The 22,739-nt window shown below is 50.8% G+C and overlaps 1 protein-coding gene across 5 annotated transcripts in view; it reads left to right on the top strand.

The window, feature by feature from the left end:
- ADCK1 (aarF domain containing kinase 1) overlaps nucleotides 1-22,739 on the top strand; it is a 140,193-nt gene that overhangs the window by 82,645 nt on the left and 34,809 nt on the right. For all 5 annotated transcript variants that reach the window (XR_570646.2, XR_570644.2, XR_570643.2 and 2 more), the window contains 3 exons: nucleotides 1,192-1,350; nucleotides 9,273-9,389; nucleotides 22,218-22,367. Coding sequence is in view for 2 of the 5 variants with exons in the window: in XM_008699209.2 (XP_008697431.1) it covers nucleotides 1,192-1,350; nucleotides 9,273-9,389; nucleotides 22,218-22,367 (426 nt within the window). In the remaining 3 variants the exon portion in view is untranslated. The remainder of the gene's footprint in view (nucleotides 1-1,191; nucleotides 1,351-9,272; nucleotides 9,390-22,217; nucleotides 22,368-22,739) is intronic.

Here is a 22,739-nt window from a genome sequence, read left to right as displayed (position 1 = left end):
GACTGAGCCACCCAGCTGCCCCGGGGTTTTTAAATTCTTGTTCATTGCTGTCTGGCATAACTAGGGGATGGAGATGGGCGTTCTTGGAGAATTGGGACTGTAATCCATATCAGGAATTTCTGGGAGGATTGGTCACTTTGAACACTGAGAGGAGGGCTCATAGTAGAATAGGGGAGTCCCTTTCTGTGTTTCTCTCAGGAAATGCGTCTCCCATGTTCCTGGCCTCACCCTCCTCACCTACTGCAGAGCCATCATCCACAAACTTTCCAGATTCTCTCGAGTCCAGAGCCCCAGGTGGGGCAGCCTCAGAACTGAGTCCCAGCCCATGGTGATGGTCATGGCATGCTCTGCAGATGTCACTGGGCCCCTTTTCTCTGCCAGGAGCATTTAATTTCACATCATTAAACTGAGGAATGCCCTGTAAGTCTATAAAAATCCTGCTTCCATCATGTTCTCACTTAAGAATCTGCAGTGTGTCCAAATTGCCAGAAACCTGAGCTTTTTATCCCAGTGGTCACATCCCTTCTCTCTTACTCCTCCTGTCTTATACAATCTTGTCTTCTTATTCCAGTGTAGTTTTTATCAAGCACTATTTTAGACATGCAAAATGTATAGAAAGTAGTGTCACAAATTCTCAGGTACCTGCCCTCAGCTTAAGAAAGGGGCAGAACGCCATACAGTTGTCATGCCCTCCCTGCCCTTTGTAAACAGGACCATAGGAGCAAGTCTGGGTGCAGCCGAGGCAGCAGTTCAGCAAGTGAGCGAGAGCAAGGGTTTGGGGGCTGGGTGGACTGAAGCGGAATTCTGCCTCTTTGTTTCCTTGCCGGGCAAATTTGGGACAATCATATAACCTCCCAGAGCCTTGACTTCCTCATCTGTAAAATGGGGTCAAGTGTATACCACGGACCTCCCAGAGTTGTGAAGACTGAGTAGAATAATAATGTAAGCACTTGGCCCAGCACTGGGCGTGCGGGGGGTGCTCGGCAGATGGGGGCTCTTACTGCTGGCGGCTGTTGGGCTTTTCTCATCTTGGATTTGAGCTGCGGGGACAGGCCCCTGGGGAGCAGGGAGGCCTTGCTTCAGGCGAGGCCTAGGGACTTGTCAATGCCCAGACCCAGGCAGGAGGGCAGGAAACGGAGCTCCCGTGGTGGGTACCGTGGGCTGACTGATGGGGTGCTCGGTGGATTTCAGGTGCTTGTCCTGGCCGTGAAGCAGCTGTTTCCGGAGTTTGAGTTCATGTGGCTGGTGGATGAAGCCAAGAAGAACCTGCCTTTGGAGCTGGATTTCCTCAACGAAGGGAGGAATGCTGAGAAAGTAGCCCAAATGCTCAAGCACTTTGACTTCTTAAAGGTAGGAGGAGCAGGGCAACGGGGGGCATGGTGGTGTGGTGAGAGAGTGTGGGGGAAGACTGATCCCTGCCCTGAATGTCCCCCCCTTGCAGGACATGAGTGGGGATGCCTCCTTCCTGAGTCTTGTTTCCGAACCCTGGTGTCGCACATTAAAGCTCTTGAGGACAGTGTTAAAAGAAATACCAACTGTGATTGTTGACCTATCGGCTAAACAGATGTTTACTGAGTGTCTGTAATTCTAAGACACTGAGTCATACCCAAGGGCCTGTAAGCTATGGTCTCTCCCTCCGTGAAGCATGGGATGAGGACGTTGATGATGATGGGAGCTAATGCTGCTGTGCTCTGGTGCTGTTCCTAACACTATACATTTATTACCTCATTTATTGTACAGTCATTTCTTTCTTTTTTTTTTTTTAAGATTTTTATTTATTTATTTGACATAGATGACATAGAGACAGCCAGCGAGAGAGGGAACACAAGCAGGGGGAGAGGAAGAAGCAGGCTCCCAGCGGAGGAGCCTGATGTGGGGCTCGATCCCAGAATGCTGGGATCACGCCCTGAGCCGAAGGCAGACACCCAACGACCGCACTACCCAGGTGCCCCTGTACAGTCATTTCTGTTATAACACAACGTATGTGTTCCTAGAAACCTCCATAGCATGCAAACTCACACAACAGAAAGCACAGGGCTTATGGGGAAAATTGGGCTAGGCTTACAACAGGGCCAACAGAAACATGACCTGGTGCTCAGCATCACTCATGCAAACCATACCCACAGTGGGTATCACCTCTCACCTGTCAGAATAGCTAGAATCAAAAAGACAAGAAATAACAAGTGTTGGCGAGGATGCGGAGAAAAAGGAACCCTTTTGTACATTTGGTGGGAATGTACATTGGTGCAGCCACTGTGGGACACAGCATGCAGGTTCCTCAAAAAACTGAAAACAGAACTAACATATGATCCAGATAGATGCAGCCTTGTGTTTATTGCAGCATTATTTACGATAGCCAAGATGTGGAAGCAACCCAAGTGTCCATCCACGGATGAATGGACAGAATAGATGTGATATATACATGATGGAGTACAACTCAGCCATGAAAAAGAATGTGATCTTGCCATTTGCAACCACATGGATGGACTAGAGCGCATAGTGCTAAGTGAAATAAGTCGGACAGAGAAAGGCAAATACCATATGATCTTACTTGTGTATGGAATTAAAGAAACAAAACAAGTGAACGATAAAGACAGAAAAAAAAATTGACTTAAATACAGAGAACAATCTGGTGGTTGCCAGAGGGGAGGTGGATGGAGGGATGGGTGAAATAGATAAATGGGATTAAGAGTCTGCTGACTGTGATGAGCTCTGAGTAATTTATAGCATTGTTGACTCATCCACCTGTAAGTAGTGTAACACTGTATGTTCATTATACTTCAGTAGAAAATAAAATAAGGAAAAAAAGACAATTCACGAAAGAGAAAACACAAATTTAAAACAATGTCACCAGTGACACAGAAAATAAAAGAAGGTGGGAACCTACTAGAAACGGTAGCGTAGTTTTACACGTTAAATGGCTAAGAAGTACGTAAGACCACGGAGCACATGGCACTCTATCGTGACATCTGCTTGTGCAAACAGGCATCGACAGAGTTGCTGCTTGTGCGTTATTGTGACGTGGTGGGAGGCCCGTCATCGGGAATTGGACGGAAAGTTGTAACACCAGATGTGTGTGGTTGGGACTTATGACGCCCTTGGTGATGTTGGGGTGTGTGTGTTTTGTGCTCGCCCGTGTTGTGCAGCCCGGCGGGAAGCAGTTTCCTGTGTTCACATGGTGTTTCCTGGGGAGGATAGCTCATATAACCCAATGCAAGATTTGCATTGCGATCAAACTGCCCCCTAATATATCAATCGCATTAGAAAAAATTTGTGTTTTCAAGTATTATAGAAGAACTGCCTGTCTGATGATAGAAGACACTTACTGTGGGAAACAAGATAAAATGATACAAAGTAGCAGCTTTGTAAGAGGGAGGTCCTGCTGCTGGTACGAGCTCTCCATTCAGGAGAAGGGACTTCTGTGGTTGATCAGGGCAGGGCAGGCTCTGCCGAGGAGCTGGCCCTAGAACGGGTCATTGAGGATTGGCCTGACGTTCCCCATGGGCTCCATAGGCTTCTCCCTAGATAGATGCACGCCAGCACCACTGTTCTCCCGACATATTTGGTCCTTGGTGGGTCTTGGACCCATTTCCCCCACGGGTTTCTCTTCATGGTACAGGGGTTGGGCCTGTCTGGTACTCTGTGCAGAGAGCTTGGCTTTCAACTCTTTGAAGAGATCAGCCCTTCTCTCTTCACAGGAAGCCTGGATCGTTTGGGAACGGAAGTCACAGAGCCGTCAGGAGCTCCAGGTGCTAGTTCCAGAGCAAACTGGTAGTGCTCTTCTTGGGGAGGGGGTCTCAGTGCACTGAATGGGAAGGTCTCTTGCTCTTGACAAAAGTGGCTTCTGAAGACATCGTAGGAGATGGAGGTGGTGTTTATATTTCTGCTCTCCAGATTGGTTAACGGAGATGGGAGACAGAGGGTGTGCCCACCCTAACCACCCGAGAATCCTAGAGCTCAGACGATGGGAGGAAAAGCCACAACTGTGGGTCAGTGTAGTGTCTTCACACTGATGTTGGTGAAAGATGTGGCCATTGGCCAAGTTTGACCCTTTGAGTGAGCTGAGAGTCAGGTCCGACTGGATGCCCCAGTACTATGTTCGACTGCCTTTTCCTCAGCTGGCTGTCTTAGATCGGGATGTACAGACCCTCTTGTGCCTGTAAATCCCAACGTGCAGACTAGAGCTGGTACCATTGCCCCAGCTTTGAAGTTCAAGCCACCAATTCAATAAAAACGTGGCTGTCTCAGACAAGGAACCCTACCAACTCATTAGCGCGGTGCCATGTTTGCTTCTGCTTGCATCTCCCGTTTCTTCCATCCCTTCATCCCGCATTTCCTGAGCATTTCCTGACCTTGTTGTGCTAGGAGCTAGGGGGCCTGGCTGAGTATGAGATGGTTGGCTCCGACCTGAGAAAAGGTCCCATCTGGGGGGGGACAGACACACTGTGCTGCTACAGTCCAGGCCTGTGCCATGCAGAGATGTGCAGCCTGTGACAGAGACTTGGCCCTGTTTCTGTGGATGCCCGAGAGCGAGCGCTTCGTTCTGCTCAGGGTAAGGAGCTCAGAGGGGGCTTCCAAGAAGTGTTGAGTGTACAGAGGGATAGGCAATATTGACTAAATGTTTCTTCGGCTTCCCTGAACACTATGCAGGTACCATGACATTGGGTCCTTCCAACAGCCATCACCCCATTTTCCAAGTGACAGTCTTAGAGTAGTGGAGCTAGGGCTGCAACCCCGATTTTCTGACTTCATCTCTGGTGCTCGCCTAAGGACATTCTGTTGCCTCTTAGCTGGCAGGGGCGCTCCTCGGCACCAGAGCTATGAACCAGACACACAGAACCATCTCCTTCACCGTTCCCATGGAAACAGCAAATCATCCTTTGGCTGGGGCCAACTAGCATCTGCCAGACCAAGACATGTAATAATAATAATAACACAAATTTCTGAAATGAGGATGCCAAATGGGTAAATAATTAATGTAACAATTTGACCTGCCCCTTCTAAAACCCACACACTTTTCCTAAGACAATGGTGCGACTAAGGCTCCTGAGTAATTAATTTTGCCTAAACACATAACAAGTGGGAAGCAAATTTTGCACTGTGAACCCAGTTCAGCTCTTAAAACTGGAGATAGATTGCCTTTGCACACGGGCACCCCATCACAACATCTGTGCGTAATTAAGCCTCAGCGAAGAGTTTACCTCTCGGTGTGCGAGGCATCTTCCAGTGGGGTTTAATAACCTCAGCCCTGTGCTCTAAATCTCTGAGCCTCAGACAAGCGCTGAATGGAAGCATGGGGTCAGGGAGACCGGGAGAGGGTGAGAGGGCAGCCAGGCCGAGCGGTCAGGACCAGGGCGTCTGTGGATCTGCGGTATATTGTGGGGAGGGGCCAGGGCAGGCCGTGAGGTTTGTGACTAACCTGGGGGAAAGCTGGGACAAGGGAGGACAGAGAAGCCTTAGAAGCACAGGGTCTGAGACCAGAAGAGACAGGAGTGTGCCTGGACAAGTGAAGGCAGGGAGAGCTAAATGGTCATCTCCTGAGCGGGGCCGCTTCAGGGGGCCACTTCTTAGTGCGAGGTAAGGGTCCTGGGACTCTCCAGAAATTGTGGGCAGACCTTGAGGGATGTGCATGCTTTTGGAGAAGCACCACCCCCTCCTATGAATCTCAAAGATGGAGAACCATTGATGTAGAATCATTAATAGGAGTTACTATGTTTTACTTGCGTGTGCTATGCGAGGCACATTTTAAAGTGCTTTACATGTATTCTTAATCTTTACACAGTCCCACAAGGGAAAGACCATCATTAGCCCCTTGTCAACAGTAGGGAAATTGAGGCCCAGAGAGATGAAACCATTTGCCCAAGGTTACACGGCTTCCGGTCGGGGGCAGAGGCGGGTTCTGGATGGAGGCAGCCTGGCTCTAGAGCCTGCGGGTTAAACCACGGTGCTGTTCTGCCTTCGTGATAATTTATGGGGCAGATCTGAATCGTGCTGAACTGTCTGTAGCGTTAACTCGCAGCCCTGGTCATGTGTCAGAAGCACCTGTGAAAGTCTACACGGCTGGCATAAGGCAGCTGGTGTCTGTCCAGCAGGAGCTAAGTGTGTGCCGCTGTGCCAAGCACCAGGATTCCACATGTGCTAGCAGGAGGTCGGGAATGTTGCCTTGCTGTAAATGTCATCGCCATTTTACAGGTGGGAAGCCGGCCCTCCGGTTATAACACTTACCCACAGTCACACAGCTTGGAGGTAGCAAAACCATGGCTCCAGCCTGACTATCTGCCTCGGGATCTGTGCTCTGCTTCTGTGGGCTCCCCAGGTGATGGGCACTGGCCCAGGAGAACCAGGGCCTGCTTCACAGGTGTGTTGACCAAAGCACAGGAACAAAATGGAACCATGGGTCAGGGCCAGACTATGCGGCTGAGGCCCAGGGTCTTGGGCTGGAATTTTCTATAACCTGTGCCCTCCTTCTTGGGATCAGGATCGGCCCCAGCATGGAGGACGGGTGGAGCCCACAGTGGGGCCTCTGATCTGTAACAAGGAGATAGGCTTTGGACCCAGAGTCCTGATGGCCAGGGTGTGACCCTGCCTGTGGGGTTAGTGGGCCCCCCTGAGCCTCCCTGGGTTGAGTTTTGTTTGGGGGGCCTGGGAGGGTTCTTCTCATTGCCTCTTTAGAATGATTTTCTTTCATCTTTCTCCACTTTGATGGAAGGTGGCACGGGGATGAAACATGGGTGTTGGGGGGGGAATTTCGCCTTATGTTCCCAAACCCTTCTGCCCACGGGGTGATTTAGGGGCAAGTCATCGACCTTATGGTCGACCCACGGTCAAGCCAGGTTTCTCCTAGGTGAGCAGGGAGATTTGCATTTTGTAGTCATCTCGGTGCTGTAGTTGTCAAGGGGCAATTCGCCGTCCTCCCTGAGCTCCCATGACAAACTTCTCTACCTCCCAGGTTTGGTATTCTGTCATTTCAGATCTAAGCAGCTGCGGCAGGGGCCGTTGTGTTGTCTGACAGGGACAGTTGCGTTGGGAGAAGGCTGGGGAGAAAGGTGGAGGAGTGGGGAGCGCAGCGCTCCCACCGCTCTGATTAACAAGCCCGGAGAGTCTCCAGACTTTGGGTTTTCTCTTTCCATCTGTGGCTCCTTCAAGTGATTTTCCACGTTGCCCCAGGCAGGCCCAGATGGGGGTCTGACCTCATATCCCCAGAGCCCCAGGCTCCCACTGCCAAGCTTAGGTTTCTACACAAACTGAGAAAGGAACTTCACGTCAAAAATCTGCCCGTTCCATTTGGAAGCCACAGCCACGGCCAACAACAGCAAACTTGCACTCATATTTTTAAAGATAGCGTGTGAAAAGTACCAAGCAAGACCGAATTTTAAGTTCACAGTCATAGAGAGTCACAGATTTCTCTACTAGCCCAGATTTTCAAATGGCAAGACCTACAGGGAAGTAGCAAACCGCAATGACACTTGACTTCAGTTGGAAGCTTTGTTCCAGGGACCCCAGAGTGCTTCACGTGTGTGTGTGACCCCAGGCCTCCTCAGAGCTCCTTCTCGAGATGGGGCAGGAACAGTCCTTTGTGATGAGGAAAACGGAGGCATTGAAGGTTAAGTGGCTGGATTAAGATGTGGCAGTATTCACAGAATGAGGAAGGGAAACAGGTTTCTTGACTTGAGGGCTGCGATCTTATTGCTGGATGAGTTTTGGGGGTCAAGATGAGGGGAGTGCTTATTCCCCTAAACCCTTGAATTAACTGCCCCTTTTCCTTTCTTCTTCTTCTTTTTTGACTTCTTTTTTTCCCCCCCTATCTTGCTTTATTTGTAAGTGGAGAAAAGCCCATCACAAGTTGTTGGGGAAACGTGGCATGCCGATATCCCAGTAATTCTTCCCTCCTGGAAGTGGTGGCACTGTTGGCTGTCACTCGTATGGCCCCCCAGCAGCTGTTGGTGCAGTCCCATCTCTTGCCTGTTTCTGGGGAAATCTGTTCTTTTTTTGGCCATTGGGTGTTCTTAGAGTCTGAGAGAACTGGAGAGTGTATCAACTGGGAATGCATTGGTCTGCAGGTAACCAACAGCACAATTTAGAGCATCTTAAGTGAAAAAAGATTTATTTTCCTCACGTGGCGAGAAGGCTTACAGTAGTTGCCTGCTGATATTGTGTTAGTGGTATGTTGGTATCAGGGCTGGCATCTCTGATTTTCTTAGACTTTTCCTCATGGTTGCAAGATAGCTGCTGCAGCTCCAGGTATCATATTCACTTTCAAGGTAGGAAAGAAGGGTAAGAAGAGTTGCACCACTTTCAAACATCCCCCCCACCTTTTTTAAAGATCCCACTTATTTATTTGAGAGGGAAAAAGAGAAAGTGCACACAAGCAGGGGGGAGGGACAGAGGGGAGAGGAAGAAGCAGACTCCCTGCTGAGCAGGGATCCTGATGCGGGGCTCCATCCCAGGACCCTGAGATCACAACCTGTTCCCAAGGCAGACGCTCAACCAACTGAGCCACCCAGACGCCCCCTACAAACATCTCTTTTTATGAAGAAAAGAAAAACCTTCCCAGGCCTCCACGTATGACTCATAAGCCAGGACTGTGTCACATGGCCATGCCTATGGCAAGGCAGGCGGGAAAGTATGTAGTTTTTCCTGTGTCTGGGGAAGAGGAGGACTGCGAGTAGGTGCTGGGTTAGGGTCCAGCATTGTCTGCCACACAGAGGACTTGTAGGAAACGGGCATGAGAAAACTCAGGACTTCCTGGCTGAAAAATTTATCACCCCGTAAAAATTCGTTCATTCATTCATTCATAGACATAAACATAGAATACATCCATTGCACAAGCAAAGAAGCGGAGGCAGAGGGTTGAGATTCACGTGAGGAGCCTGCAGTGGGCCTGGTGAGAGAGGGAAATAGATTTCAGTGCCAACTCTGGCTCAGGTATGAGGGGTTCCATGCCTGTTCCCCTAAGTCCCAATTTTAGTTTTGGCTCTTGGTGGTGTCTGGAGGCATTGAGGAGAGTGGGGAAGCCCTTCTCTGGTCCCTAAGCAGGAAGGGGTCTCTAAGGGAGGGCCCAGGGGTCTAGCTGGTGGAGGAGGCAGTGTGGCCTGCCCTGCTTTCTTGGCCTGACCCCCCTGCCCCCGCCTGTCCCTGCTCGGTCCCTCTCGGCTTTGTCTCGTGTTCCTGGGAGGAGCGTCTGCCCTTGCCTGGCTCTCCGTGCCTCTCTGTGGTCCTGGCTTCTAGCTGCGGGCCCGCCAGCCCTTCTGACCTGCCCTTGCCTGTTCCAGGTCCCCCGCATCTACTGGGAGCTGTCCACCAAGCGGGTCCTTCTGATGGAGTTTGTGGACGGTGGCCAGGTCAATGACAGAGACTACATGGAGAGGAACAAGATTGACGTCAACGAGGTGAGGTTCAGCGCTCAGGGCTGCTGTGCGTGGGACATGGGCGTGGTCGGGGCCACCCACTGAGGGCCGATGTGTCCCTCTGAGGTCTCACTGCCTTGAAACGGAGCCTGTTGTCTGAAGAATTATCGTATCTCTGAGCACAAAGCATCCTCCCTGGGCATCTGGTATAGTCCTCTGCGCTGTCTCCTAAAGCTGGGGCTGGCAGCGCACAGTGGGGCTCAGGCCCATGCTGAGCCCCTTCCTGCAGCTCGTGCCCCACCCAGTGACTGCCGTCTGTCCTCTTGTCTGAGCCGCACAGAGCTGAGCGGCCCCAGAGAACAGTGGTGTGAAATCTGTGGGACTTACTGCTTCTGCCCCTGTGGGGCCCAGGAACACCTTCCTCGTTCTTCCCACCCTCCCCTCTCCCTGCTGCTCCCCAGACCTCAAGGGGTCAGGCCAGCAGGGGCGAGCAGGAGCCAACCGTTTCTACTTCACAGAGCTACAAGAAAAGGGAGGCTTCGGTCTCCCGCCTCCCACCCCATTGGTCCCAGGGAAAGAAAGCTGGCCAGTGGGGTGAGGCCTGTACCCCAGTTCCTTCTTGGTTGCCATAGGGTTCCACCGGTAGGGATGGAGTTATACTTTTTCAACAATACCCATCATTTTTATAGTCCCTCCTCAGAGCTAGGTATGGGGGTTCAGAGGGGGCCGACATCATTCCCTTCTTTAAGGAGCTCCCCACCTCGTGTTGCTGTCAGATCCATAGCTAAATTCTTACAAGCACCTCCAGGCAGCAGGAGGGGTGTGAGCGAGACCCCAGGGAGCTGCACGGAGGAAGTGCTTGCTTCTGCCATGGGTTGGCTTCCCCAGCAGGATGGTAGGGATTTGCTGGGTGCGTGTGTGTCACGGTGGAGGAGTTGGGGGCAGCGATGGCACTGCAAGGAAGGGGAAGGGAATGGCAGGGTTTCCAGGGGAGTGTGGAAAAACAGGGTGGGGGCAGGTAGTGAAGACGTTGGGCAGGACCCCAAAGGTACTAGGGAGTCATGAAGGGTATGGAGGAGTGCAGTCACATGGTCCACAGCTCTGGGTAGGCAAGAGGAAGCAATGGAGAGAGGTGAATGCTCTTTCCTTCCTCCCACCCCAGGCAACATAAGAAGATGAGCCTGTGGTCCCAGTGGTGGGATGGCGTGGAGGAGGAAGCTACCCCTTGGCTCAGCAGATGAGCCAGTGGAAATGTAGGAGAGGGTGCACGTTGGGAGATCAGGCCTCCGAGTGCCTGTGTGGCCTCTGCCAATGGGGACTATGACCTCATCCGAAGAAGATTGTGAGGGCCACACGAGTGCTGAGCACCATGCCTGGCAGGCACTTCCTGCTACAATATGGTGGCAAGGTTGTTGTTTTCATTCTTTGGGCTCTGTCCTTTATCTCCTTTTACTGTAAATGTTTATTGGATGCCAAACTCGCTGTACCAGTTGCTTTTTTCCATAATAAACTTGGGAGGCAGGTCTTAATGTCTTCATTCTGCTGATGAGGATTCAGATTCAGAGAGGGAAGGTAACTTGTCCAAGGTCACACAGCTAGTAGAGCTGGAATTGAAACCCAAGCCTCTCTGACTCCACTGTTTCTTGGTTCATAAAAGGAGAGTTCGCATCAGAGCGTAGGGGACCGCTGCTGGGAACGTGGCTGGGAAGGACTCAGCCATAGCTGGCCTTGGCCTCCTAGGAACTCAGGGAAAGATGCTCTTAGAACCCTTGGGGACCTTATGGTATGTGTGTAGGGTGGGGAGGCTGGATAGGCACCAGGCCCCCCCTGCTTTACTCAGGACAGCTCAGCCATCACCAGAGTTGCCTGTTGGGCTTTTCTGGAAGAGGTCTCCCTTTGGGGGTTAGGAAAGGATAAGAGAAGCACTGTTTTCATTCAACCCTCCACTTTCCAGATGGCAGGGCACTCAGAGGGAGAGCAGATGTCTTTCCTGAGGTCCCTCAGCCAGTAGCACAACTTGGGGCTTCTGACTCTGCTCTTGTCACTCTTGCCTTCTAGGGTGGGCCTGGGGGGTGTTTGGGTCGAGCTTCTGCTCTTGGGTACAAAGTCTTTGGTTCCAGTGGGGAGGTGGGGGGAGGCAGGGAGATCACCTCCAGCTTTTCCTGAACAGCCTTAATGGGGAGCAGGGTCTCTCTGCCTATAGATCAGGAAAGATGCCAGAGGCCTCATGCCTTCCCCCTCCCTTGCCAGGTGACCGGCATTTACTTACTGCCGGCTGCGGTGGGATTTTCATTTCAGCAGCACCCCCAAATCCATTAATCTCTTTGGATACAGTGAGTCCAGGGCCGCAATGGTGTTTTATCAGAGGCAGCTTTGATTTTTCAAAGACAAGTGCAAACAAAGATGTGCTCTGCTGTACTTGGCTTGCTCTCGTGGCTGAGCCAGGTCCTGGGAGGAGGGGCAGCCAGGCTGGAGGGGGCCTGTGGGAGCTGGGCAGGGTGGTGCCCTCCGAGAGCCCAGGTTCATCTGCTCCTGCCTCTGGCCCTCTTTAAACGTCCTTGCGGATAAGGCCAGCGTTCCGGGCAGAGCAGACCCTCAGTGGACATCCTGGGAATTAGTGGAGAATAAATCAGCCAGCCTCACGCCCTGGGTTAACCTCTGGGAGGCAGGGCTGAGGCAGAGTGTTGGTTTTTTGTTTTCTGGGGACATGCGGAGTGGGGCAGGACGATATCGGAGAGATTTGGGGAAAACAATAACAGCAATAATAATTATAAGCAACTAATTTGTGCCAGGCACATGGCACGTGTAATCTCTACTCCTTACAGCTGGCCTGCCAAGGGTGATTTGAGAGACCATAACCCCATGTATGGATGAGAGAGCTAAAGCTCAGAGAGGTTGAACGACTTGCCCAACCTCAGACAGCTAGCAGGGACAGAGCCAGGTGTTTGAACACAGGTGTGCCGGACGCTCCTTGCTCCTCCGCCTCCTCCGTCCCCCTCCTGGGACTGACTCTGGCTGCAGTGGAACCAGGGCCCCCCGAGTGACGGCCACATCAGTAACTCCTTGAAGAAGGAGGCGCAGCGCGGACTGAGCAGCTCTGCCCACCACATGAGTGCTGAGTGCAGCCCTTCTCCCTTGAACTCGTGTCAGGCATGGTTTTTTCCATTTCATGCAAACACTGTTCCCCTTTCAGGGAGATGAGTAGACGAGCAGTGCGTGAGCCGTGCCGAGCACAGCGCCTGGGGTGTGGTTGGCACTCCAGATTGGTCCTTAGTTGATTATTGTTGTTTTCATGATTATTACCATCGTTGGACCCTGTCCTTTCCTCCTTTACCTCCTTATACTGTTAGTGTTTTCCAACAGCCCAGCCGTGTGCCAGACGCTTCCTACGCTGTAAGCTTAGGAGGGAGGGCTTAGTGCCTCTGTCTGCAGGTGAGGAATTGGAGACCCAGAGAGGGGAGCTCCCAGATCTTGATGGTACACTTCCACCATCTTCATATGGATCCACTTTGTAATTTCCAGCCAGATAAAGATGCGAGTTGTTTCTAGCCCTCTGGCAGGCTTCCTCACCCCCACTAGGGGTGCCTTTCTGACTGTTGTCAGAGGTCACTTCCGCTCACTACTGCACTTCATACAAGCGGAGTCACACAGTGTAGTCTTTTGGGCCTGGCATCTTTGTCATCAGTCACCTGTGGGTCTTTTCTGGAAGCTCTGTTCTCTTCCTTTGGTCTATCGGTCCATCCTTGTAATAGTACCACACTGTCTTGATTACGTAATTCCTCAGTCCTCTGGCCCTGGCTTCTGGGGTTTGCGTGACCTGGGAGGCTCTTTGGTATTCTGAGATGTTGTCATTAAATACTGCCGCAGAAACCTCAGGCTGGACAGTGGGCAGGGGTAGCCGGTGTGCTGTACTGAGCTGTCGCTGACCATCGGTTGGGAGAAGACTGGAGACAGGCCCTACTTTACAGAAACTAATCTGTGTGTCTCTTACCAAGCAGCATCAGAGCCGCAGGCCTCACAGAAGACTAGTGGGGCACGAGTGTGTGTGTGTGTATGTGTGTGTGTGAGTGTGGGTGTGAGTGTGGGTGTGGGTGTGGGTGGCGGGTGATGGCGGGGACGGGAAGGGAGAGGTACGGAGACTCCATGTTACTGAAAATTTCTAACAGACTTCTGAGGTTCTAAAGTTTCCTGGGGACTGTGGGACTCAGTGAGCCAGTCCCTGGAGTGAAGCCCTCCTTAGGACAGCCTGGTTATGAGTGTTCCTGGGGGAGGGAAGTACGGGACAGCCAGAAGTGACAAGGGGCAAATACCTCACCCCATATCCTGGGTGGTAGGGGGTTTAGTGACATCTTGGCTGCCATAGGCGGCTTGACTTCAGCTTGAAGTTGGGGCTCAGGAAGTGGCTGTAAAAGGAGTTGCTTTCCAGGTGGGTGGGGATGGTTCCAGACCCCTCCAACCACTTGTTGAGTCAGCCCTACTCTACTTTGAAGAGGCCTCCTGGCCCTGCAGCATCCCAGTCTTGCTGGGCCTAGCATGTGAGGACCTGAAGACCAGTCTAAGTAGTCAGTACCCAAAGACCCAGTTGGAGAAAGGCCAGGTTAGGAGGCAAGAGACCTGAGTTCCAGCCCCTTTTCTGCCCGTGGCTTGCCGTGTGACCTTGGACAAATCACTCCCCCTCTCTGGGCCTCAATTTTCTTATTGAAGGCATTAGTTGGACTCTAAGGTTATATCCTGCTCGGGTATTTTACACAACAGTGATTCTTGGCCTGCTGGGAGTTAAGACTTCAACCATCTATTTCAGAATCTCCAGGGGGAGCTTACTTAATGCAATTCCTGCCGCACCCCAGACTGACTCCTCAGAATCTGGAGTGGAAAGGGTTGCAAGAATTCGTGTTTTAACAGACTCTTCGGGTGGTTCAGACACTGACTGGAGACCAGGAACCACCTGCCCCAAGGCCAGCCTCCAGGCTCACTCATCCAGGGAGCCTGAGGCCTGGGGGGCCAGCAGCCTGGGCGGGGAGGACCCTCTTTTGTTTGAGTCTCTGCCCCCAGAAGCAGCATATTACCGAGGGCCTGCCCTGGTGATCATATTTGCCAGTCACATTAAGAGCTGGTGACAGTGACTGTCATTGATTTTATTAAAAGTAAAGGTCGAGCAGGAGCACGCTTCCCTAGGCTGGATGGAGCCTCCTCGAGCCATAGGACGACTATTGATTGCAGACCTTTTATCGAAGGTTAATTGGATTTCAGTGAGTGTGTGTTTAAGACCCTGCCTGGGCTGAGGCCCAATTGAATTTGTGTGAAATTAGCTAGAGAGAAAGGTGACACAGTTGGGAGTTTGGGGGATGTGGGGCTGGGGCTGGGGTCTGGTGAGCAGACACCTGCTGTCTGTGAGGAGTGGGGGTGGGTGCAGAGATGGGAACTTGTGAAAGAGGCCTGGGAGCCAGCTCGGGGACGAGGGCAGGGGGCTTCCGGGGGTCATTAGCTGGACTTGGATTCAGTCCTCTGTCTTTGGGATGGCTGTCTTTGTATGTGGTGTGGCCTCCAGAGCCTATCTTTTCCTCTCTCCAGAGAGTAAATTTCGCTTTGAGTCAGAGTGGGGGTGGGGGTGGTGATGGGGATCAGGGGTTTAGCTCATACTTAGAAAGCCTTATCACGAATCCTCCTTTTTCAAGACCCCCAACTCTGGTTTTCAGAGGCATCAGGGGCCTTCAGTTGCTGAGCCTCTGTGGGCTTGGGGCAAACAGCAAGCTCCCCCCTGCCAGCCTACGGTCCCTTGTTGTCTAGCTGGCTAAGCCAGGTCTCAGTAGCTGTCTGTTCACCTGGCAGAGGCAGTCTTGCTTATCTCTTTCTGTCTGCTCTCTCTGTTGTTGGGGGCTCTTTGTATTCTTCATTTCTTTTAGTCTTCTTCGTGGGGTCGGGGAGTGAGTGGAGTCAGTGCATGGGTTCAGTCTGCCACGTATAGCCAGAAGCCCTTGCCATGCTTCTTCCTTCCAGTAGTTTTAAGAATCCATTCCAGGTCATTCCGGGAGCCGCGGAAGGGTCTCAGTTGTATGTTTCAGCAGACGTTTCTCGAGCACCTACTGTGTGCAGGCACCGCATGTAAGTGCTGTATCAGAGGGATGCAGAGAGCGTGGCAGAAAGGGTGGCTGGGTGCCGTGGCGGGAGGGGCAGAGGGTTTCAAAGTTGGGGCACCCTGGGCTTATGCCTGGCTCTGCCATTTGTTGGCCAGGTGCCCTTGGGTAAGTTACTTAAGATTGTCCACATCTGTGCAGTCAGAGTCCTAACAATACCTACTTCACGGGGTCGTTGTGTAGACTGTAGGCTGTGAAGTTGTGTAAGATCATTTATTTTATTTGTTTATTTTTTTAGATTATTTATTTATTTGAGAGAGAGAGCCCGAGCAGGGGGAGGGGCAGAGGGAGAGGGAGAAGCAAGACTCCCTGCTGATGCAGGACTCGATCCCAGGACCCTGAGCCGAAGGCAGATGCTTAACCGACTGACCCATCCAGGAGGCTCTGTGTAAGATCATTTATAATTCATGATGTTATTCACAGAGGCATGTCTTCTTTGCCCCCCTCCTTTCCATCTACCTCTGTTGTCCTGGGCACGTAGACTTGGAAAATGAGCAGTGATCATCGATTGAGCAAATAGTGACCCCCCCCCCCATCTGTAAAGGCCATGCTTCAGTTAGACCCCAGTCTCCCCATGTTGAATACCACACTTACTTTCCCTCTGTGTCGTCTCCCACTTCATGGGCCTCTGGCTCTGAGGTAGAAGGTGCCCAGAGGACCAGGGAGCGAAGCCGAAGAGGCATGAAGGATCCTGGTTACCGAAATAACTAGAAAGAAAACATCTCCTTCCATCATCCTCATATAGAACTCCATTAACTTGTCAGACCAAATCTTGAGAAGCGCGGGGATGTTCTAGAGATCTCGGTGCACAAGATGGGTTCTTGGAGATTTCTTTCCCCAACAGCAGGGGTGTTAGGAGTCAGCCTTCCTGGACTCTGGTCCTGGCTCTGCTACTTGCGAACCATGCTGTCTTGGTGAAGCCAGTCACTCTTTGGAAGCCCCAGCTGTCTGTTGTAAAGTGGGGTACAAGAGAAGAACCCACAGGATTGTTCGATGATTGGAACATGAAGCATTTGGTGCGGTGGCCCAGTACGTGCTCAGCACAAGTTGTTACTACATTGGAATTCCAGGCCTCGGGACCCCTTGCCAGAAAGAGGAAATATGTAGGGAAGAAACCCTTTCCCTGGTTCTTATATTGACCCAGGTCAGGTGGCAGGATGTGGAAGGATTTCTGTGGAGTGCGTTGTTGCCCCAAGGCAGGGTTTGTCAAGTGTCCACGGCTCCTCCTTCACTGTGTCTTCAATAGTCATGGCCCCTAGGACCCAATCCCTTTGGTCACTGTGACCCTTTGAGTCTGTCTGGCCAGGAGACCTGAGGAGTCCTTCTTGGCCGTGGGGATATCCTTTGTCCTGGCTCTCCGGTGCTGTCCCACTGTAAGCCTAACCCAGAGAAGCTTTCACCAAGCTCCAAAATTAGAGGAACCCCCCACCTTCTATAATTAACCCGCTTACCACCTCTCCCAGTACCCTGTGTGGTTGAAGAGGTTCCCCATGTGTTCACTTCAGGAATTTCATCTCCCCATTGGCTAGTCCAAGATTGACCTCTCCATATATTGGATTTGGCCTCGCTGGGCCGCAGCAAGGGATCTGAGGTTTATGTATTTCCAGGGAAGTTCCTTGGGGTGGGGTGAAGGCCGAGAGTAAAATCCTGGTCGTTCAGGCTCTGGTGCCTCAAGAAGCCTGGCCATAAACTGACAGAAGAACAAGGAGAATTTGAATTATTAACCTCTTTATACTTAACATCAGGCTACTTATGTGATTATTAATATCCTGCAACACCAACCTCCTATTTCTTTGAGAGATCTTGGCCTTGCTTGCACGACACCCCCAAGAACATAAATAGACTTTCCCTTGGGGGTGGGAATAAATTAATCCATGCAATTATAGAATAATTAAAGCACTTTCAGCCAATTCAAGTTTTGAGAAAAATCCAAAAATAACTCCTTGATTTAAATATTATTTACTAAATTAATTCTTTACTCAACCTTTTTATAGATTCCTGTTTTTTTACCTCCCCACTGTCAGGGAATAAAGGCATTGCGTAATTACTAAAGTCACTTACATGAGTGGCACATTCTTTTTACACAGAACAATTAAACTTGTCACTGACTTTTTTTTCTAAAAAGAGCTATCCTATAGCTTTAGTTACCAGTGAGTTTTTTGGTTAGAGGAGCAGTCCTGGATTTCCCTCTGAGACTCTTTTCCCCAAATGGAATACCTTTTTGGATGCCCTGCGGACCTTCAGAGGGTTTCACTTCAGCCCCCGCCTCCAGGGAGGAGCTTCTCTGTACGTGGAGAGGCAGGAGAGAGCGGGCGATTGACAGCTTGTTCAGTGGACCCGGGCCACCTGGGTTTGGAGCCCGGTTTCACTCACTGCTGGCTGGGTGACCAAGCCTCTCCTCTTTCCCTTTTCCTATTTCTTCCTTTAGCCGTCTACTACGGAGGATGGCTGTGAGTCCATGGAGGTGCCTAGAATGGTGCCTGGCCCAGAGTGTTAGCTATGACCGTTCTAAGACGTTGGCATTCCCCTGTCTTTATGCAGATGCTATTGTCAGAGGGCAAGGGGCACCTTTAGAGGAACGGATTAGACCTTTTCCCAAAGAAGACATACAAGGAGCCAACAGGTACATGACAAGGTTCTCCACATCACTCATCATCAGGGAAATTCACATCAAAACCCCAAGGAGATATCACCTCGCACCTGTTAGAATGGTCCTCAAGAAGTTAAGAGAGAACAGTGTTGGCGAGGCCATGGAGAAAAAATGCTGGTGCATTCTTGGTGGGAAGGCAAACTGGTGTAGCCACTGTGGAAAATAGTGTGGAGGTTGAGCCAAAATTTAAAAACAGTATGACCATATGATTCAGCAGTTCATCCTGGGTGTATAGCTGAAGGAAATGAAATCAGTTTCTGAAAGGGAAATCTGCATCCCCGTGTTCATTACAGTATTTACAATTGTTTGCTCTTTTTTTTTTATTATGATTTTTTATTATATTATGTTAGTCTCCATACAGTACATCCCCGTACAATTGTTTGCTCTTAATCACGAGACATAGCTAAACTAATTATGGAAAGAGGGTGGGAGAAAGGGTTGTGTGCCCAGTGATGGCCTTAGGTTTCTTCTGGGATCCTCGGTGTCTCCGTGAGTAGGAGGGGGATGGCTGCCTTCTCTGGGCAAATTGGGTCTAAGAAACTATTTACTGCGACTCTTGACAGATTGGAAGAAAAATTACCCCAAATTTAGAAATTAAGGCCGAGAGTGTGCAGTGTATCCTTTCAAAGTCGTTCCTAGGCATTGTTCAGGCAGCCCAGTGAGGGCTTTTTAATATCTAGGGGAATGTAGTTCTGTTTGACTCTGCTATTGACAATTAATTAAGGGCTCAGACTGAAGTCATACGTCAACCTGTAGATCTTATCTGGTAGAGATGCAAATAATTTCTGCCCAGTAGAAAAGATAACCTCAAAGGTTATGATTTCCTTATTGCTCTGTAGGACAATAACCAGTTTTATATCTAATCCAGGAATCTTAGTCTCTTATTCCTGTTTAAATTCCCATAAATACTCAGTCCCTCGAAATTCTCTGAACCAGCTCTGTCTTCTTATTTGCTCCTTTATTGGTGAATTAAACAATCTTTGACATGTGTTCATTCTATATTTTTATGAATTATGTTTTTAACTTTTTGAAAATTACACTTTGATGGGAGTGATAAAAGGTACATTTTCCCCCAAGTTTTAAATAATAAGCTACCACATTATAACAAACACATTTGTGTGTCTTATTTAGTAATATAAGCCCTTTATAGTGTGTAGTGTATGAAGTGCTTTCCCAGATGTAATCACATTTTGACCCTGAATGTGGAGGTTACCCTGTGAGGAAATAGAACAGATGGAATTAGTCCCACTTAACAGCTAAGGGCACTTAGACCCAGACTGAGAAGGGAGGTGACTTGGCCCCCAGGTCAGACATGCCCTAGTTGGCAATACCAAGATGGCGGCAGAGTGAAGCTGGTGGCCTAGGTTGGTTTTCCCTCTTGTCTGTGCCTTCCATATCTGTCTATGTTGGTGAAATCTGATTAAAGTGAACGTTAGGAACCTGTCCCAAATGGTGAGACACCCAAGTAGGAGCAGCTGGACGGGGTGTTGAAATGGGGAGGGCCACTTGGTGGCTTTGCTTGTGTATATGTGAGCTACAGTCGGCAGCGCCTCTCCTCCTCTGGCAGCAGCTCACTCCTCGTGGGCAAGGGCTCCCCCATCCTGAGTCCCCAGACCCCTAGGGGCCATCTTTCAATGTAGTAATAGGGGGCCCAGAGCGATTAGCAATATTTCAGAAAGCTCAGGGGAGATCATACATCTCCCCATGACAGGTCTGCCCAGACTAAATGAAATGTCATTTCTCTGCTGTTGGCTGGCATTCTGTCAGCTCAGTCTGGCTGTACTGCTTATCGTGGGCTGATCAGGAGCCCTGATTGGACCTTATATGCATCCTTGACAAATAAAAATGAATTATTACTTAATAAATGCAATTGGTTTGGCAAATGCTGCCTTTCAGAGCATGGCTCCATGGAGCTCCGAAGAGCCTAACAAAAGGGCTTCTCAGAAGGGGACTTGCTGGCTCAGCCAGGACCAACTCTAGCTGGGCCCCTCTCCGAGGAAAGAGAAAATGGTAGCCCTGGGGCAGCTGACATCTCAGCCCGAGGCTGAGAACTTGACCTGGGGCAAAGTCTTCCAAGTGCCTGCAGAGTACTGGGCACTCATTTCACCCACTGTGACATCGGATAGGTGTCAGGACTTCAGACAACCTCTTCACTGAAGCTGAGAGAAGCATCTGGTTAAGGTCACGAGGTTCACTTGAGAAGTGCAGAGGCTGGTGTGAGCCTATAGGTAGCATGGTTGCTAGGAGGCGGTGGGGTCACACCTGGCTTGAATCGCGGCTCTACCTGCGGGTAGCCCATGGCTGTGTGTAAGTGGAACCTCGAGGAATCGCAGCTCCTTATCTGCAAAACGGGGATCGTATTTGTACCTACTTTTAAAGCCGATACAAGTATTTCAGCTATTGCTGTAGTAGGGTTATTCTTGAAGGTTTATTTTGTGGTTCAGAGGAGATTCATGGGGTTGGGATAAGCATCAACACAGGAACCACAGCATCTCAAAAAAGCAGACAAGGGTCTCATTCATGTTGAAGGTAGAGCCCTGTATTCACAGGTTTGGCCTGCTATAGGTTAAGTGGTTGCAGAGTAGAGCCAGTTGACGATATGTAAATTGTACCTTAATAAAGTCATTTAACAAAATAGAGCCAGTCTCTGCCATCTTGGGTGCTTATAATAGTGGGCTATGTGGTCATTAATCAAATAATGACACAAACAATGTGCTAGTACCATGAAAAAAAAAGTACAGAGTTCTATGAGAGTTTGTGGCCAGAGAATCTCATCTAGGCTGGGAGGTCAAGGGAGACTTCTCCAGAGAGGTGATGCTGAGCTGGGATGGGAAGGAAGAGAGGGGTGAATAGGTGAAGGGGAGATAGGAGGAAGGCTCTTGGCAGAGGGACGCTCATGTGCAAAGGCCCTGAGGTAGGAAAGCACAGGGCCATTGGAGAAGAGAAAGAGAGCAGATGTGGCTGTAGTATCACTGTGGTGCGAGATGAGACCTGGGAGGGAGGCTGGGCCTGGTTGTGCAGGGCTTTGTAGGCCAAGCAGAGAAATTGAGCCTTCATTTTAAGACCCTACTCCTGTATTCCCCCACCACCCATGGGCCCCAGCTCCTCTCCTCTGGCTGGGATATGTTTGCTAGTGACTGTGGGGTCCAGCAGGGACTGAGAGCAGTGTCAAGGGCAGTGGGTGTCCTGGGGCATCAGCTTTGTGAGTTGAGCATCTCTTTGTCCTCTGGAAACCCATTGGCAGACTATCTGTGGGCCCAGGTCTGGCACTATTCAGCAGCTGTTCCCTAGCTGGGAAGAGGCTTTTAACTTTAATAAAAAGGGAGTAGAGATAAGAAGACCGCCTCAGCAGGGAGGGCAGCAGTGACAGGATGATTTAAATGGCCTCTCCAGTGTCATTTCTTCTGTGCAGACATCATAAATCAGATTAGCATTGGGCTCTGGCGGGGAGGTGCAAAGGGAAAGGGGCCTGAGGGAGAGAGGAGCAGGGCTTGTGACTCTGGGTCCTCCTGGGACTGCCTTGGAGCTGGTGGGACAGCCCTAGGGGGTGCCAGGGACACGTATTCCTCACCCAGAGCCCCCAGCCTTGCTCTTTGGAGAAGGGGTGGTTGGGATGACCCCACTCCCACCCCAGCTTCCAGCCCATCTTCAGCTTTGTGGAGAAAATGAAGAGCTCAAGAAGAGAATAGGGAAGGGAGGGATTGGGAAAGAGTAGAAGGGTGGGGTTTGGGGTGGGAGTTATGGCCTTCAGAAATGCTAGAAGCAGTGGTTCTACCTTGCTGTGTATTATAATCACCTTGGGAACTTGACAACAGATGCCGATGCCTGGGGCCCACCTCCAACACTTCTGAGTTCTAGGTGATTCTGTGTGCAGCTGAAGTTCAGAGGAACTGGTTTAGAACTGAGCTTCTATCTTAAGCTCAGGAACTGTATGATCACAAGCCATCACTCCCGCCCTGACCGCCCAGGCCCACCCACTGCCTCTGGCCTTTCTCTTGAAAGTGACCAGATTCAGGGGCCAGAGTCGAAGTCTCTGAGACAGGGGTTAGTGCGGCATAACTCCCACCCACCTCCCTTCTCTTTCAGATCTCACGCCACCTGGGTAAGATATACAGCGAGATGATCTTCGTCAATGGCTTCGTGCACTGTGACCCCCACCCCGGCAACGTGCTGGTACGGAAGCGCCCGGGCACAGGGAAGGCGGAGATTGTCCTGCTAGACCACGGGCTCTACCAGGTAGGAGAGGCCTTTCCCACCCGGCCAGCCCAGGGGCTCTGGGCCTGCCTGGGATCTGAGCTCACTCAACTCCCAGATCGGCCACAGACACGGGAGGCAGATAGCCGGGGTAGATGGGAGAGGCCATGCCCTGCCCCTAGAGCCATCATTTTGTGTAAGTCACATCATACAAGCTCTCTCCAGCCAAATGAGGTTGGTACCGCCCCCTTCACAGGCTGCTGTGGGGAGTGGACGGGATGTGCCCGGGGATGTGCGGGTGCTATGTCAGCTGTAAACACTGTGCTTCTCCGGGAAGCCCAGGCCAGCCCACTGGGAAGTAAGCTGCCCTTCAATGATCTGGGACTTCAGGGGGAGGGGGTCACTCAGCCCCAG

The sequence above is a fragment of the Ursus maritimus genome, unplaced genomic scaffold (genome assembly GCF_017311325.1).
Source record: "Ursus maritimus isolate PB19 unplaced genomic scaffold, ASM1731132v1 scaffold_25, whole genome shotgun sequence".
Taxonomy (NCBI): domain Eukaryota; kingdom Metazoa; phylum Chordata; class Mammalia; order Carnivora; family Ursidae; genus Ursus; species Ursus maritimus.
This window is presented reverse-complemented; position numbering and strand designations above follow the sequence as displayed.